This window comes from Triturus cristatus, chromosome 3_2 (genome assembly GCF_964204655.1).
Source record: "Triturus cristatus chromosome 3_2, aTriCri1.1, whole genome shotgun sequence".
Classification (NCBI taxonomy): Eukaryota; Metazoa; Chordata; class Amphibia; order Caudata; family Salamandridae; genus Triturus; species Triturus cristatus.
This window is the reverse complement of record NC_140584.1, coordinates 509,171,130-509,188,155: the sequence shown is the minus strand read 5'-3', so window position 1 is coordinate 509,188,155 and position 17,026 is coordinate 509,171,130. Positions and strand designations below refer to the sequence as shown.

At 47.7% G+C, this 17,026-nt stretch overlaps 1 protein-coding gene across 4 annotated transcripts in view; it reads right to left on the bottom strand.

The window, feature by feature from the left end:
• Positions 1–17,026, bottom strand: part of USP47 (ubiquitin specific peptidase 47) — a 1,403,064-nt gene that overhangs the window by 1,086,803 nt on the left and 299,235 nt on the right. For all 4 annotated transcript variants that reach the window (XM_085648190.1, XM_085648191.1, XM_085648188.1 and 1 more), the window contains one exon: positions 16,479–16,632. In XM_085648190.1, the coding sequence (XP_085504316.1) occupies positions 16,479–16,632 (154 nt within the window). The remainder of the gene's footprint in view (positions 1–16,478; positions 16,633–17,026) is intronic.

Genomic DNA, 17,026 nt, shown 5'->3' with positions numbered 1-17,026 from the left:
GGGTTATCTTACGGGCGATCCAGGGCAGGCAGCCCCTTGCTGCCCGCCCGCCTGGTGAGCCAGCACACACGGTGGGTCGATGCCCGGCAGTGTGGCACATAAATATCTGCAGATCATCCACTGGGTCACGTGATCTGCCTCCTACTCCCGCCCCTTCCGACAGGGGCGGAGCGTGTTGTGGCCACCCCCGGTTGGTCAGGCCCCCCAACCGCCCGAAGGACTAACGGGGCGCCGTCGCGGTCTTCCCAGAACCCCCTTCGGCTCCTGGACCTTGGCTCGGGCACCCTTACTGTGCCGGACAGGGGTACCCTTACTGTACCGCCTGTCGCAGAGGTACCCTTACTGTACCAGTCTGCATCCAGATCGCCCTGTAACTCCGCCTGCAACGCAAAAAAGAAAAATTAAACATTCCAATAACGCGCTGATCCTGACACGCGGGGTAAGAGGAAAGGGTGGGAGAACGCGTGTCCAGGCAGGGTGAGGCGCGCCGGAGACAGAGGAGGAACTGGGCGAGAGAGCCCACTAAGTAGGGAGTAAGCCGCGCCCCCGCCCCGCCCCCAGCTCCACGCGATAGGGGTTTTTCCCAAGTGGGTGTAGGCCTCGCGCGCGAGGCAGCAAGGGGGGGGGGAAGGCTCCGACGGGCGGCCACTAGAATGCTGCCCTGCTGATGTCCCACTGCGTGGGACGCGGGCAGCGGCATAGTGACCACACCGTCATCCGCTTCAGTCAACACGCATACACAGACATCACCCAAAGATTACACTGACACTTTATTTGTGGGTGAAGAACTGCTGCAGGTTTATTTCATACAACACAGTATGAATAAAATTGGGTTATCTTACGGGCGATCCAGGGCAGGCAGCCCCTTGCTGCCCGCCCGCCTGGTGAGCCAGCACACACGGTGGGTCGATGCCCGGCAGTGTGGCACATAAATATCTGCAGATCATCCACTGGGTCACGTGATCTGCCTCCTACTCCCGCCCCTTCCGACAGGGGCGGAGCGTGTTGTGGCCACCCCCGGTTGGTCAGGCCCCCCAACCGCCCGAAGGACTAACGGGGCGCCGTCGCGGTCTTCCCAGAACCCCCTTCGGCTCCTGGACCTTGGCTCGGGCACCCTTACTGTGCCGGACAGGGGTACCCTTACTGTACCGCCTGTCGCAGAGGTACCCTTACTGTACCAGTCTGCATCCAGATCGCCCTGTAACTCCGCTGGTCCGGATCGCTTCCTGTGGCGGGGACCAGCGAGTTCTTGTGCGCCCGCGATTACAAGACGCAGTTTAACGCGGCGGAGAGTCTGGGACCTTGACACCTGATTACAGGTTTATTATTGCTTGAGTTGCATTAAATACCACAGCGGGACACCTTTTGGGGTCAGACCTTTGTCGTGAGGCAGTTGCAGGCAGAGGGCATCCTTGGCAGCTCGCTTGCTGTGGTGAGGGGCAGGCCCAGACTTTAGACACCCGGTGAGCGCAGGGTGAGTCGCCCCTTCTTCTGACCAGCCACTGGGCGGCACAAAATAGCGCTTCGCGCATTTAAAACCTGACTTCTGGCCCTGTACCAAGGGGATTGTAGTTTGCGTTGGCACAAGTTCCTACTGCACAATGGAGGCAGAGTACGCAGAAGAAGAGACCCTGCAAGTCATTCCTTTGGATGACAAGTTTTGTGAGGCGGTCGATACGTCCATTCATAGGGCCGTAGAAGCGGCAATGGGGCCTTTTGAGCGCCGCATCATGAAATATGCCTATGCTATCCATCCCGAGCAGCCCCAACGTGCTGAGAAGCGTAAGCTGGCCAAAGGGCCCGACCAAGGGGCGTTTGAGCGTCTGAAAACAGCGTTTCTGGCCAAATCTCGGCATCTGGAGCAAGATTTGATCTCGGAACCCCCAGAGGAGTCGCAGTTTGCTGCGGACGGGGATGAGGATTCGGAGGAGGACTCCCCGGACGAAGCAGGTCAGTCTACCTCAGGGTATTCTAGCGTTTCCCCCACCAGATCTTTCTGCTCAACCCGAGGGACCCGCGGACATGTTGGTCCCCGAGGATCTGGTGCATCCCCGTTCATCCGCTTGGCTTCCATCCCCTAGGGTGACGGCATTCGTGGCGAGTCGGCTTCGCAAACCTCTGGAAAAGGAGGTTAGAGCCTGCCTTAGGGCTGAGTGTCCCCGGCCAGTCCTACCAGGCAAGGTGGCCATTACTCCTGAGGTCGACCAGAAGATGGCGACTTTTCTTCAGAAGTACATTAGGGACCCCAAAAGGGTATCGACAGGTCCTGGAAAAATTGCCAGGACAAGCTCCTGGACCTGGCTGGCACCCTCACGAAGATACTTGAGTTAGCGGAGGAAGCCAAATCTTCGGGGTCTGCCTTGTCCCCTGAACGCATTTCTAATTGGGCTCAACGGGCAATCGTTTTCTTAGGTAACGCTAACTGCGCCCTCTCTACTGAGAGGCGCATATCCTTCCTACTCAAAGTGGACCCCAAGCTGGGGGACCTAGCCTCTTCGGGGCGGGCACAGTGGCATATGGCGGTTTGTTCGGGGAACCTTTTATCAAGGAGTTGACGAAATTTGTCTCTACTTTTACATCGCTGGATAAGGCGCAGACTTCAATAAAGAAGGTGTTCCGCCCGCGTGTTTGTCAGTGCCAGTCGTGGCCGGGGCCGCTCGGCCGGCAAGTTTTACACGCAAGGCCCGCAGAGAGGCGGAAAGAAGGCCACAGATACAGGACGGCACGAGTTCTTCCAGTCCCGCCGGGGCTCCCGAGGCAGAGGAGGCAGAGGCCGAGGTCAGCAGCTGGCCGGTTCAAGTAAGTGTCTTTCCTCTGTCACACTTCGGGGTGGGGGGCAGGTTGGCTCTTTTCGAGAGCAACTGGAGAACTATTACCTCGGACGCCTGGGTGTTGCAGACTGTAAAGAGCTTTCAGGTAGAGTTTTACGGAACTCCTGAGCAGGACGTTCGACCCCGACCGCTGTTTTTCGCACAAGACAAAGCCACTCTCGTGGACAGGGAGGTGGCGGATCTTTTGCGGAAAGGAGCGATAGTCCCTGCTCCCTTACATCCGCAGGGTTTTCTCAGCAACATTTTTGGACAAGACGGATGGCGGTCAACGCCCCGTCATAAACCTCAAGGAATTCAACCAGTGGCTGGTCTACCGCCATTTCAAGATGGAAGGGATCCATCTGCTGCGCGACTTGCTGCAACCTGGGGATTGGATGGTCCGCTTGGACCCAAAGGACGCGTATCCGACGGTGCCAGTGTTTCCCCCCCACTGGCATTTCCTTCAGTTTATATGGAGAGACCAGGTCTACGAGTTCGTGACCCTCCCCTTCGACCTGTCAGCACCGTGGTGCTTCACGAAGGTCCTCAAGCCGGTAGTGGAAACGTTGCAGGGGAGGGGCTTGCGTCTCATCGTCTACTTGGACGATATCCTGTTGTTGGAACAGTGCCCAGAGCGGTTATCCAATCGTCTCGTCGAGACTATGGAGTTATTGCAGCATCTGGGGTTTGTCATCAACGTCAAAAAATCCCTTCTGGTTCCTTCAAGGCAAGTGACCTTCCTAGGTTTTACCATCGATTCGGTGGCTCGGACCCTAAGCCTCCCTCCCAGGAAGATGGTCAAGATTCGCAGAGAGCTCCGGCGGACTCTAGCACGCCCCGCCACTTCGCTTCGGCAGATTGCACGAGTGGTGGGCCTCTTGTCCTCGTCAATTCAGGTGATTTTTCCCGGTCCGCTCCATTACAGAGCTCTTCAGCGTCTCAAGGCGTCGCACCTCCGCAGAGGGCTCCAGTACTCGGACCAAGTCCCGCTCACGGAGGAGGTGCGCATGGAAATGCGATGGTGGCTCGACCATATGGAGGCCTGGAATGGCAGGGCCATTTTTGGTTGCGACCCCGATTTGGTCATAGAATCCGACGCCAACAAGCTGGGTTGGGGGGCTCGCTGCGGGGACTCCTCTACAGGAGGAAAATGGTCTGCCGGGGAAGGCCGGTTGCACATCAATTGGTTGGAGTTAATGGCCGGCTCTTTTGCCATTCGCTGTTGGACCAAGGACAAGGTCTCGTGCAATGTCCTGTTGAAAATGGACAAAGTCTCGGCGGTGCGTTACATCAACCACCTGGGGGGGACGAAGTCCAAGGCATTGGCAATCTGGCCAAGGATCTGTGGACGTTTTACCTGTCCCACAATATCTCGGTGTCGGCGGAGTACCTTCCGGGAGTAGCCAATGTGGTGGCAGATCGGTGCTCCAGAAGTTGGACAGATATGAGCCTGTGGCAACTTCAACCAGAGGTCTTTCAGCGCCTCTACAACACGTGGGGTCCGTTTTCAGTGGATCTGTTTGCGTCCAGGTTGGACCACCAACTGCCGAGGTTTTACAGTTGGAAGCCGGACCCTTTAGCAGCGGCCACAGATGCCTTCCTGCAGGATTGGTCCGTGGAAGCGGGCTATGCTTTTCCCCCATTCGCAATGCTCATGCGACTCACGACTCAGGTTCGCAGGCAGTGGACGAGAGTGGTCTTGATTGCACCGTATTGGAGGTCTCAAGTGTGGTTTCCAGTTCTTCTGGAACTTTCTTGGGATTCTCCAATCCTACTACCCAGAGATCCTTTTCTTCTGAGGGATCCCCAAGGTCTTCCCCATCCCCTTCTCCAGCAAGGGAGGATGCCCCTAGTGGCATGGCGGATTTCAGGCATCGCTGGAGAGTCGGCGGGTTATCGCAGGACGTTCAGAAGCTGTTGGGGGCGGCATGGGCGGACAGCACCAACAAACGGTATAAGACGGCCTGGGCTAGATGGGTCGGCTGGTGAGTTTGGAACAACCAGGATCCCATGGAGTGCGAAATGGTAGCTATCCTCAATTTCTTGGCGTCCCTAGCGTCGCAGGGCCTTGCCTACATAACGATTAACTCTTATCGTTCAGCGATTTCTGCAGGACATATGCCGGTCCAGGGTCATCTCGTGGGAGAGCATCCAATGGTTTGTAAGTTACTGAGAGGCATTCGCTTGTCGCTCCCTCCAGAACCCAGGTATTCTTCTCTGTGGGACGTTAACAAGGTCCTTCGTCTGTTGAGGTCTTGGCAGGCCAATAGATACCTGTCCAGGAAAGAATTGTCAGCAAAATTGGCGATGCTTTTATGCCTGGTTTCATGTCGCAGAGTCTCAGATGTTAGAACTCTGGACATTTCAGGTAGAGTGTATACACCTCAAGGAGTTACCTTCCATATCGTTAGGAGGACGAAGTCGGATTCTAGGATCATTTCTTATCCAGCTTTCGATCATTCCCCTAAGCTCTGTGTGGTTAGATGTCTTAAGGAATATGAGAATATGACTGAGGAGACTCGCCCACCAGGCGAACGTCAATTGTTGCTTTCACTACGTAAGCCCTTCAAAGCGGTTTCACCACCAACGATAGCGCGTTGGATCAGATGGGTGATGCAGGAGGCGGGCATAAATGTCTTGCAGTTTGGAGCCCATTCTGTGCGAGGCGCCATGGCGTCAAAGGCCTTCTCCCTGGGTGCCAGGTTGGAGGATATCCTGAACGCGGCAGACTGGTCATCGGATTTGATGTTTAAGAGGTTCTATTTTAAGCCAGTCATGGATATGGCCTCGCTGGTGGTGGATAAGCTTTGAACGAGCATAATCCTCGCCTCCGGTCCTGACATAGAATGAAAAATTTCCTAGTAACCATGACGGAAAGTTTCAATTCTATTAAGGACGCGGAGGCGAGGATTATTCCCACCCAGGGCTCTAGTGACCTCCTGTTCCCACCCGGGATTGAGTTTCGTAGCTTGCCTTTCTTGGGGTGAGCGAGGCCTCGTATGGTATAAGTATTCTCTTATTTTAATTGTTTTAAACGCATGCCTTGAGTCATCCTGCTTCTGTGGTTTATTGAATTGTTGCTTATCTTGGACTAGAGAACAGAGTCATGGGCCTCTGGTTCTTTCTTTCAGGATCTGATGGAGTCAAGAACGAGTGACGAGTTGGACATTGGTTCTGGGCGCAGTCTCGAAAGAGGAGTTGACCCGGGAAGCACACGCCTTCGGGGATGACGGGGCATGCTGATTGGTGGACATTATGAACAACACAGAGCACCTTGGGAGTGCTAGTTTTTGTTATTGTTGGAGTTGAATACTGCTGGCTGTAGGAATAAAGGACGTTACAGCATAATCCTCGCCTCCGCGTCCTTAATAGAATTGAAACTTTCCGTCATGGTTACTAGGAAATTGTTCATTACAGTAGCAATAATATAAATAAAGGATGTGCTGTGGTTATTACTGACAAACACTACCCCGTCACGATAGCTCAGGGAGTTAAATGTTCGCCGCAGAGAGTTCAGAAAATTGAGCGCCATCAGTTAATAATAAGGGCTGTCCTTTACAGCGCTTAGAAACGGTAGAAGCTATGCCTGAGGTGTACATAAAACCAAATGTCTATTCTTATTCTTATTTGTATTCTTATGCATGGTGTTATTTGTAACACCTCACTCAGAACAAGTACAAGTGTTTAATTTCAACAACGGGTCTGGGCCGAAGAACATCCAGAAGCTGGGGGGACGGGTCTGGGCACTTAGAAGCCAGTGCTGAGGTTCCCAGGCCCAGTGCTGCTGCCCCCATCCTCTCAGTGAACAGTTTTTGCCCCTTGCCCTGGCCCCCTATCTCCCAAAAACAGGCACCTATGATGGGAACAAGAATGTGTCACGGTTGTACCTCTGCGCGCGAGGAGATATCACCTCCTGCATGTGAAAGCGTGAAAGGATGGTGCGTGTGAAAGGCCTGTGTGTGTATGTGCACTCCATGTTCACTAATACTCCGGTATTGCTCTTAGCTGACAATGCTCCAAATGATTTTACGCGATTAATAACATCTGAACAGAAGCTGTGCAGGGAAGTGTGTGACACCAGGCCTCACAAGGACTTACCCCACACAGGTGTGGGCAAGTATGTGCACTTTGTGACACTGCCAGTGTAGAAAAGTATATTAGAGTACAAAAGGCCTTGGAGTCAGGTTTTAAATCAGTCAGCAACGCCTCTGTGTTACAGGCTTTCTATGCGCTTTATTGTGCCGCCAGGAGCAGTGCGCGCTGAGTCGAGTTTAGATGCAGCGGCCCACTCACAACAAGACAGCATGTGTATTGCAAGGAGTAAAAGTGCTCTAAATCAGAACATCACTCAGAGCCGGACGGGCAATTCTGCCATTTACCCCATTTGGTTTATGCTGGGGGCTGCTTTCAGAGCAGGAGGAGCTACAATGATCCAACCTTGCCTTCATGGCGCTATTCAAGCCACGACCTCCTGCAGGATGTGGCAGGTTTGAATATTATTGACAGCGATTATTTCAATACGCTGTTTTTTTAATGCTGAAATCTGTTGGTGCAGCACATGCGAACGGGGTTTTGTTTCAGACTGCAGCTCCCTTGCAGAGGAAGACTCATCGCCGTGGGAAGCCCCTGAGACCACTTCACAGCTTCAAAGGGTGATCTGAATTCGTCCTTACTCTGGTCTCATTTGAATTTCGAATTAAGTGGTTTTAGCACCAATTGCTGCAGGCAACACCTTAGTTATTCAAAGAACTGCCAAACTGAAATTAGCCGTACAAGTGAAGATGAAAAAAAAAAAAAATAACATTTAGGTCAAACATCTAGATTTAGGTGTCGGCAAAAGTGAAAGCGTTTCACTTGCGAGAGCGAGCAGCACCAGGAGCGATAATTGCTACCATATGGCGCCGCGCGCTCCCGCAAGTGAATCGCCACACGTGCACGCGTTGCCATTGAAGGCAATGGAACGAGTGCACGTTTTTGGCTGAAAAGCCGAAGCGACGGTTAAAGGTCTTTTTGCCTATGTAGCGCATGCGCGCTGCGTAGTCGAGACCTAAAAAGAAGATAAAAAGACAGGAGCAACAGAGAAGAAGAGAAGTGCCAAATTGTAATGGAAGGAAAAATAACCAAAATGGAAGAAGGGAATAGAAAAGAAAGGGGTCATTAAAACAGAAGGAAAGAGAAACTAATCAAAGAAGAGGAGGGAAATGTACAGAATGCAAGAGGAATTAGAAAATGAACAAATAGAGGAATCGAAAGGAAATAAAAGGGAAAAAGAAAGGGAATGGAAATTAATAGAAGAGGCAAAGAAAGGAGAAGGTAAACAGAAATAAAGACGACGGAAAGGCAAGGAAGGAAGAGGGAATACAAGAGAAAAAACGAGAGGAAGAGTAAATACACAAGAGCATGAAATAAACGCGACGGGAGTGTATCAAACAGAAAAACAAGCATTGGCATAGCCAATAGGTCTCGCATGTGGGACCTTATAAGTATTTAGTTATGCAACAGTTGCATAACTAAATACTTATAAGGTCCCAAAAGCGAGACCTATTGGCTATGCAAAGCGGCCGTGCGGAAGTGAAAGTGTAAGGGATCGCGATCGATCACAATCAAACATCAAAGCGGCCGCGAAAGTGAGAGTAATCGCGGTAAAGCGCGGCGCGCACGCCCGCGCACATGCACTGTAGCTCTAGGCCGGCCTGGTAGCACTTTTTGGAGCCCTCTCAATAAGTCTCGCAGACCAGCGCATGCGCTGGGTCAGGCGAGACCTAATAATAAACCGAGGGGAGAGGAAATCTAAGAGAAATAATGGAATTCGGGAGATTTGAAAAGCATAGGGAGAGGGAGAGGACAGGACATAAAAAGGAAACAAAGAAGATGAAATAGGCGGAAGCAAAATAAAGTAAACAAAAGAAAAAAGAAGTAGAAGTAGAAGAGAAAGGGTGACAAAGGCACAGAGTAGAATGTAAAATAAGCAAAAGCGGGCAGTGTTAATATAAGAGAAGCAAAAGGAGAAATTAAAATAAATAGGAGACAAGTGAACATTTACAAAAGGCCACTAAATATGAGAAAAACAAAGGAGGAAACCGTAAACATACAGTAGGAAGATAATTAAATGTGAAGCAAAGAGGGTAGGGAAATATAAGCAAAAGGGAAGAGGAAAGAAAACGGAAACGAGGCAGTGGCAACAAGAAAAGTAAATAAACGAAAAAGAGGAGATAAACCGAAAATGGGTAAATTAAAGAGTAATAGGACTTCAAACTAATCTGAGAGGGGGGAGTGGAAAAGAATAAAAGAGACAAAGAGGAACTGAAAACGAAAAAGGGAGGCATTGACCAAATACCCAAAAATGATGGAGGAATAATAAAGGGAAATGGGAAAAAGTAGAGAAGTTTAATTTGAGTTTAAACTGGGTAAAGTGTAAAGGACAACGCAAACGTGAGACTGGTGGCGATAAGAAAATTTGGAAAGATATTGTGAAAACCCAATACAAGAAATACATTCAAAGGAACGCTGAGCCTGTGGGAGGATCTTGCAACTGAGGGTTGAGAGGGATGGGGGGTACTCGGATTGGAGCACCTTGCCTTCCTAGTGTTCATGTTTAAAAGAATGAGTAAGCAGTGTGACAGGGAGCTGTAGGAAAATGCCCCTTGGGACGTGGGCATTGAGCAAAGTGTGCTCATGATACTGTGTGCCTGGTGGGCAATGGCGCGGATGTATGCATGAGCACGGGTGAATTATGTGCAGGTGTTTCTATTTCGAGCACACCTGGGGCTTACACTTCTTGTGTACCATGCTTTAGACAGTGCACCCGCTGCTCGTGCACCATGCTTAGACTGTGCTTACGCTGCTGATGCAGACTACCGTGCTTTATATTTATGTATGTTTATTAGTATGGGTGTATATATTCATGTATGTATTTACTTATTTAAATTGTTTACACACGGAGCCCTGAAGCTCAAATTTTATTACGCGGTTCATTAAAACCATTGCAGTATGAAATAATAAACAAGCATTGACATAGCCAATATGTCTCGCCTTTGGGACCTTATAAGTGCTTAGCCATACAACAGTTGATGTTGTTGCACCAAGGATACTGTGCTGCATAACTAAATACTTATAAGGTCCCAAAAGCGAGACCTATTGGCTATGCCAATGCTTTTTTTTCTTCAAGGACGCCAAGCTTAGTTGCATGGTCCGTCAGTGATCGGCCATAACCTCCCTCTTGTTCAAGGGGGTAGGCCAGACTTAGCGGGACCAATCAGATTCTAATGCTAGATTTCCACCTCTGCACGGACAATACACAACTAAACATTCAGTTTGAGGCGAGAAACAAGTCTAGGGCCGCTCTCAGCGCCTGTATAAACAAAAATGTATCACTGGATGCAAGAAGGCATGCTTGCTGTCAGTGGAGGCACAATAGAGATATTGTATCTAATGGTGGCCAAAACTTCTCCACTGACGTTTTCCTGACCGGAGGCCCCACGATAAACAGCTCTTACATACAAGTATGCGCATCAAGAATCTATTTCCCCAAAAGCAACTATGGTTGGAGTTAAAGACTATCTGCACGGCCACACGGAAGCCCTCAGCAGCTTAGAAAGATTTCCAGCAGTTACCAATGCATATGAATCTGCCTCAGGTCAGGCCAATTCACTTCAATTCCCTTAAGTCTACTCATAAGCACTTCTCTGGCTTTCCAGGGTGTTCTGCTGTTGAATTCTCGGCTTCTTCTATCTAGGTTATTGAAAATCAACGTAGTTTTAGAAGACAGTGAAAACTTGGCTATTCGAGACTGCTCAAGGCTAGATACTCTGTTGTTGGAGGATCTTTGCCGCCATACCCCATGTGGTAAAGTGCTCTTTCCGCTGCATACGTTGCAGCTTGTAGGGTAATAATTACATAACAGGGTGCACCTGTGGGCATATTAGAACAGATCCTTGTTAAAGGGGTCTCCAGCTCCTAGTGAAAGGCCTGAAAAAGAGCGCTTTGCAGCTCTGAGTGTTTACATGATGCAGCATAGGTGTTCCAAGGTAAGGCCTTTGTGTATTCTTCAATTAGGTCCACTGTGTGCTTGGAGGAGTGATCCTCTAGAAAGGGCTCAGAATATGTGGAGTTCCTCATTCTAGGGTAGTTTGGGGCACAAAACACTGCTTGGAAGAGGTGAAGCTAATCTGAAGATTGTGTGGTGCAAGTTTAGATAGTAATCTAGGTATCCATTGTGGACGTGTTGTAGAATGTGGCGTGTGTGTGTTTTGGATGCGAAGGGCATCGGCAGAACGTCACACTATGGCGGAGTGGATGGTGCTCCTGTAGTAACTGCACTTGCACATGTAAGGGACCCTGATAGCCTCTTGCGTATGAACTATCACAATGACAACAAGGTTTCCTTTTGTCCATCAGAGGTAACCGCAGAACTGGCAGTACCACTGGTTGCACATTGTCTGTACGCACATTTTTCAGAGAGGTGACGTAGAGTGCTGGTAACCAGGACATGCCTTCCAGAGCAGTGTCTTACACATGTACCACCAGTTTAGTGACCAGTCTATGCTGCACGTTAAAAGAGTCAATATTTGGTGGAACCACTGAACCAGGCCACTCTAGAATGTATTCGATTTTTCAGACAAAGCGGAAGTGGTCAAAGTGTCTGATGCTAGCATGGTAGTCATCCAAGGCTATCATTTCGTTTAAAAAGTCAACACTTCAATATCAGCGGAATTCTGTGAGCTGATGTATCTTGTCAGAGCTTATATAGAGGCTGAATTATCGGTTGTCCTACTAGCAGTCAAGCATGATATATTCTGGACCTTGTTTCGGATATTGCCACTCCCTTACTCAAATGCATTTGCACCACCTAATTATTTTCACATATAGATGAGCAGGTACCAATATGCTTCGTCCCTACCGTGCCCTGTTGTACGTTTGGCTATGTTTGTACTTTATACATGCCAGTTCACAATCCACACACTTGCCAGCAAGCTCAAATAACTGATGTATCGCAGAGGGCAACAAACAGTCTAACACTGTAACAACCACATTTTAGATTTGCCCACACCATGCAGTCTCAAAACCATCACAGTGCAAGGTACCCTAAAGATATCCAAGTGTGGCTTGCCATTAAGCCTTGGACATAGTAGGCAAGTCCTCCAGCGCGACATCTCACACAACTGTACACCATTAATCCGGTTTTGGTCTACCATTCACGAGCAAACCACCCAGAGTACTGCAAGGCCATTACCAAGCACTAAGACATACAGCCAATTGACATATTATTGGCTGTATGTTCCCATGAGGAATCCAGACTCCTGAAAATTCAACGAAGATGGCGGGTTTTGGGGGATAGGTCTTCATAAAAGCTGAGGATTTGTGCCAGCATCACAGAATTTAATGTTTGGAGATTTCCTGTTTAGCTAACAGTTAGCTTTAGGCAGGGCAAGGAAAAAGATGCAAAAGGATGCAACTAATAAATATTGTTTAAATTCACGGTGTTACAAATTTAAAAGAAAGTGACAAAAAATTGGGAGATTGAAGGATACAACTACGGTGACAAAAAGAGGAACCATATAAAGAAAGAACTGTAGAGAAGTGTGCCTGATCAACGAAGAAAATTAAAACACGATTAAAAAGAAACCGATATTGGTAAAAGGAAAGAGAAACCTAGGGAAAGTAGAAAGATGAAGAGAGTGAGGAAAGGAAGAGTAAGAAGGGAAAGAGATGAGGAACGAGAGAAAGAAAATAAAGAGAAGAAAAAAGAAAAACATGAAAGATAGATAAAGAAACGAGACAGCAGTGAGAGAGGAAAGAGAAAGATGTGGATGGATGAGAAAGGCTAGTAGGAAAAACACAAAGAGAGACAGAAAACAGTCAAGAGAACTGAGAGGCAGATGAAGGAAGAGAAAAAAAGAGGAAGGAGAAATGAAGGAAAAAGAAAGGCAGGAGAAAAAAGGGAGAAGGAGGAGAGAAGACAAAAGAAAGAGGGAAATAAATACATGAAAGGGAGACAAATGAAAAAGACAGGAAATAAAAGAGGAAAGAGAAACGGAGAATGCAGTTGCAATGCAGCAATGCAGGTTGTAATGATACACTCTCACAATTCACTAATTCAGAGAAACATTGGGTCACATGAATTCACTTGGCACACTGCAGGCACATAGAAAGCTGTGCTTGCAACTGGGCAGAGCCAGCGCAGCCTGTCATGATACACCCCCACAATGCACTAACTCTGAGAAACCTTTGGTTACATCAATTCACTTGGCCACTGCAGGGGCATGGAAAGCTGTGCTTGCATCTGGGCGGAGCCAGCGCAGCCCTTTAGGATACGATGCCATAATCACCAACTCAGAGACACATTGGGTCACATGAATTCCCTTGCCACACTGCAGGTGCATGGAAAGCTATGCTCACATCTGGGCGGAGCCAGCGCAGCCAGTCATGATACACCCCCACAATGCACTAACCCGGAGAAACATTGGCTTCCCTAGAAAGCTGTGCTTGCACCTGGGCAGAGCCAGCGCAGCCCGTCATGAAACACCCCCACAATGCACTAACTCGGAGAAACATTGCGTCACATGAATTCACTGGCCACACTGCAGGCGCATAGAATGCTGTGCTTGCACCTGGGACGAGCCTGTCGTGATAGGATGCCATAATGCACTAACTTGTGGAAACATTAGGTCATATGAATTTACTTGGCACATTGCAGGTCCATGGAAAGTTGTGCTTCATCTGGGCGGAGCTAGCGCAGCCCCTCATGATAGGCCCCCACCCTGCAGCACGCGAGCTTTCCCTTCGAGTGAAGGAAACAAATTGGCAGATGGAAGGATTTGATGTTTTACCAATGCTGGCTCCTGTGTTCCCCGTTTAAAAACTAACACACCGCCAGTTACTGTTCCGTCGATATGACGGTAATTATTAGATTTATAGTTATTAGAAGGGATCAGCGCGCCGGCGGACGGAAGTGTTTCTTTACGAGATATAATTAATGACTTTCTTGAAAATATTACAAACCACTTACAAAAATGGGACACACTTGAAAGCGTCTGTTTGGAAATAGATTTTTACAGCAGCTTTCTGGTGCTTTAAGGGGGGAACACCGCAAATCCAAAACAAAACCCATAAAACCCGCATTAATAGTGTATGACGCGAAGGTTTTGGGTGCCACATTATATGGCGCGGAGCTATGGGCCTGGGATGGTTTAGCGGCTCTTCAGACTTCAGAGAACAAGTTTATGCGAGGGATTACAAGACTCCCACAGAGTACCCCCTTAACCCCACTGTTTTTGGAGTTAGGTAGACGCACCATTGTAGATAGAGCCCGATTGCGCCCAGTCCTTTACTGGAGACGTCTCTGGACGACTCCAGAAATAAGACAATATGCGGAGGGTTTTCAATGGATTATCAAGGAAGATACCTTCCATAAGATAAAATGGCTAAAACATCTGAAGTCCATGTTAGTAAACTTAGGGTTTTCAAATCTTTGGAATAACCCTGAGGGAGAGATCTTCCCTAGCAAAGAAGCCCTTAAAGAACAATACTGGGATTGGGTTGGCGGTAAGATGCTGAATGACACCAGGGCCGACTCTATGACTGGTCGCTTCCTGGAGATAAAAAATTTTCCTGCCCTGGAAAATTACTGGGACAACATCACGGTACCAATGGACAGGAAACTTGTATTTCAGCTAAGATCAGGATCTATCCCCCTCAAGAAACTGACATCTGGCTGGCACAGACCCACCAATAACTTATGTCCAGCATGCGAAAATGCCGAGGAGAGCATAGGCCATTTTCTTTTCGTATGCCACGCTTATGTGAATCCGAGGAGAAAATGGCTCTCGCCGGTATGCAAAAACTTGGGGACACGAGACAGCACAGTGGCTCTAAGAATCCTACGTACAACAACTCAGGATTCGATAGTCATAGGGGTAGCTAAATACCTGGGTTGGGCATGGGCAATTAGAAGACGGTCCCTGGGGGGAAGCAGGTAACAAGGTATTCCTCTCAACAATGATTAATGTAATACTATTTGTAAATATGGTTTTTATATGCAAATGTTGTATGAGCTGTACTCTATGTTTAATGAATTTTTAATCCGTAATAATGTATTATTGTATAACTGTGTTGATTTTATGTGCTTTTATGAGAATTGTCTCGAATAAAGCTTATACAAAGATAAAAAGACAAAGATAAAATAGATTTTTACCGAATGGATTTCAAACAGTCCTTTAAACAGAACAACGTGTGCGGTAACACACCTGCACAAAGCCACTGAAGCACATTACAAATAAAAGACCCTTCAAAGTTCTTAAAGGAAAACGCAGCGCGTTCATAAAATAAAATGCGAGGGCAGCGCCCAGGTCGGTGTGAAAGGATTCTTTGAGAAGAAGGTGCTGATTAATATTAAATATTATTATGCGCATTTACCTCTCCATGACGTCTGTTGATGCACAACTGTTGTGAAAGATCACGGTAAGTAAGTTCCCATATGCACATTTGCTTGAGCCGTTGGCTCCCGAACTGCGTGCGCTCCACCTAATCAGGAGACCAGCATTGGCCGCGAAAGTCATCGCGCTCACGATCGCTGTGAAAGCGAAAGTGATCGAGATGACGCAGAAAGGCGTTCATGAGTGCTGCTGCCAGGCCTAGCGCATGGTGGCTGCGCGCGTGCATGCTCACGTGCACCAAAGCGCTAGTCCAGCCAGCAGCACTTAAAAAACTCACATACAAAATGTCTCTCTGAGCCAGCGTATGCGCTGGGCTCAGCGAGACCTAAAAAGGACGTCAAGTATTTGTCAATTCGTCAACCATTTGCCAGAAAAAAACCTAAGAAGTGTAAAGTGCACAACATCAATGGGGAAACGTTTACGTAGCCTCGAAGGTAAAGTACAATTTAACAACTATTTCAGAGCCCCGAGCCGTACGCTGGTTGTGTTGGACTGTGCCCCACTCCAAGTGAAGAATAAACTTCGACAAATGCAGCGTAAACACCCCCCATTACATTGCAAGGTGAAGCTCAGTTGTTGACGCTGGGTACTTCAAGTACTTGGAAAACCTACAAACCCTATATATCCTCACAACCAGAAGGGTTTAGCAGATGAAATGGTATATTGCTTTTGTAAATCGACCGTCGTGACAAGAAGTTACAAATTACAAATTGCTGAATTCGGAATTTTTTCATCTTTTCAGAAATCTATAGCTTTCCAGGATCACCCATGGGTGTCCTAGCTGTTTCCACCACAATCTGGAAGTAGATTGAAAGCACTTCAATTCGGAAAAATAAGCTACCCTTTGTTCATGCCAAAAAAGGTTCATCACATGGGGGGGGGGGGGGGGGGAGGGGGGAGTTAAACAGGACCAACAGGATCATACTGGATACTGGCCCACTGGCTCCTCTTTTTGGAAAAGATATAAACATCCAACAAGTAACTAACAAAGTGAACCTCTGCACATTAGGTACATACAGCACAGAGACAGGAGAAAAAGCTGAATAACAGATGTAATGCAATACAAAAAAACAAGCAAATACACATATTGGTCTATAAAAAAATTCACAGAAGTGGTGGTTGAACTCTTCAACACTCAAGCTGATGTAAATATGAATTTTATGCAGACGGCCAAGCATAATTAGCTGCTAAGGTGCCAAAATAAATAAGTCAAAAAATAAATAATAAGATATACCTGTGTCAGATTTACTCAGGATGGAGGAATACGAATAGTTTGAGCTTGCATAATCACTGACACAACCAACCGAACCTTCTTTTGTAAGAGGTCCTATAAACCGGTCTTGAGAACTGTCGCCAAGGCCACTACTGTCGGTCATACCCAAATCATCCTGAAATAGAATACATCTTTATATTAAATAATAATGATTTTCACAGTGCAAATTAGAAGAATACTTAATTAAAAGCATACCCAGGTGTGTTTAATCAATAACATTCAAAGCTCTTGATTCCCAAGAAGATTGTGCACTATACATTTACAAACATTTTGTACATACATACAAACAACAGCACTTAAGTTCCTTCAAAGTACCAAAGGAAGTGAATATAGCAGCTATACAAAAGACCTTTCCCAACTACAATTAAGAGAAAGGACAAACCAGTGCGAAATTAATTATCATAAATGTTCAAACTTTAAAATGTTTTAAAGGCTGTAGTTACTATACTATTTTTGCATTAGAGATTGAAGCACCTGCTATCTAATTTCATACATTGGTACATTGGTAG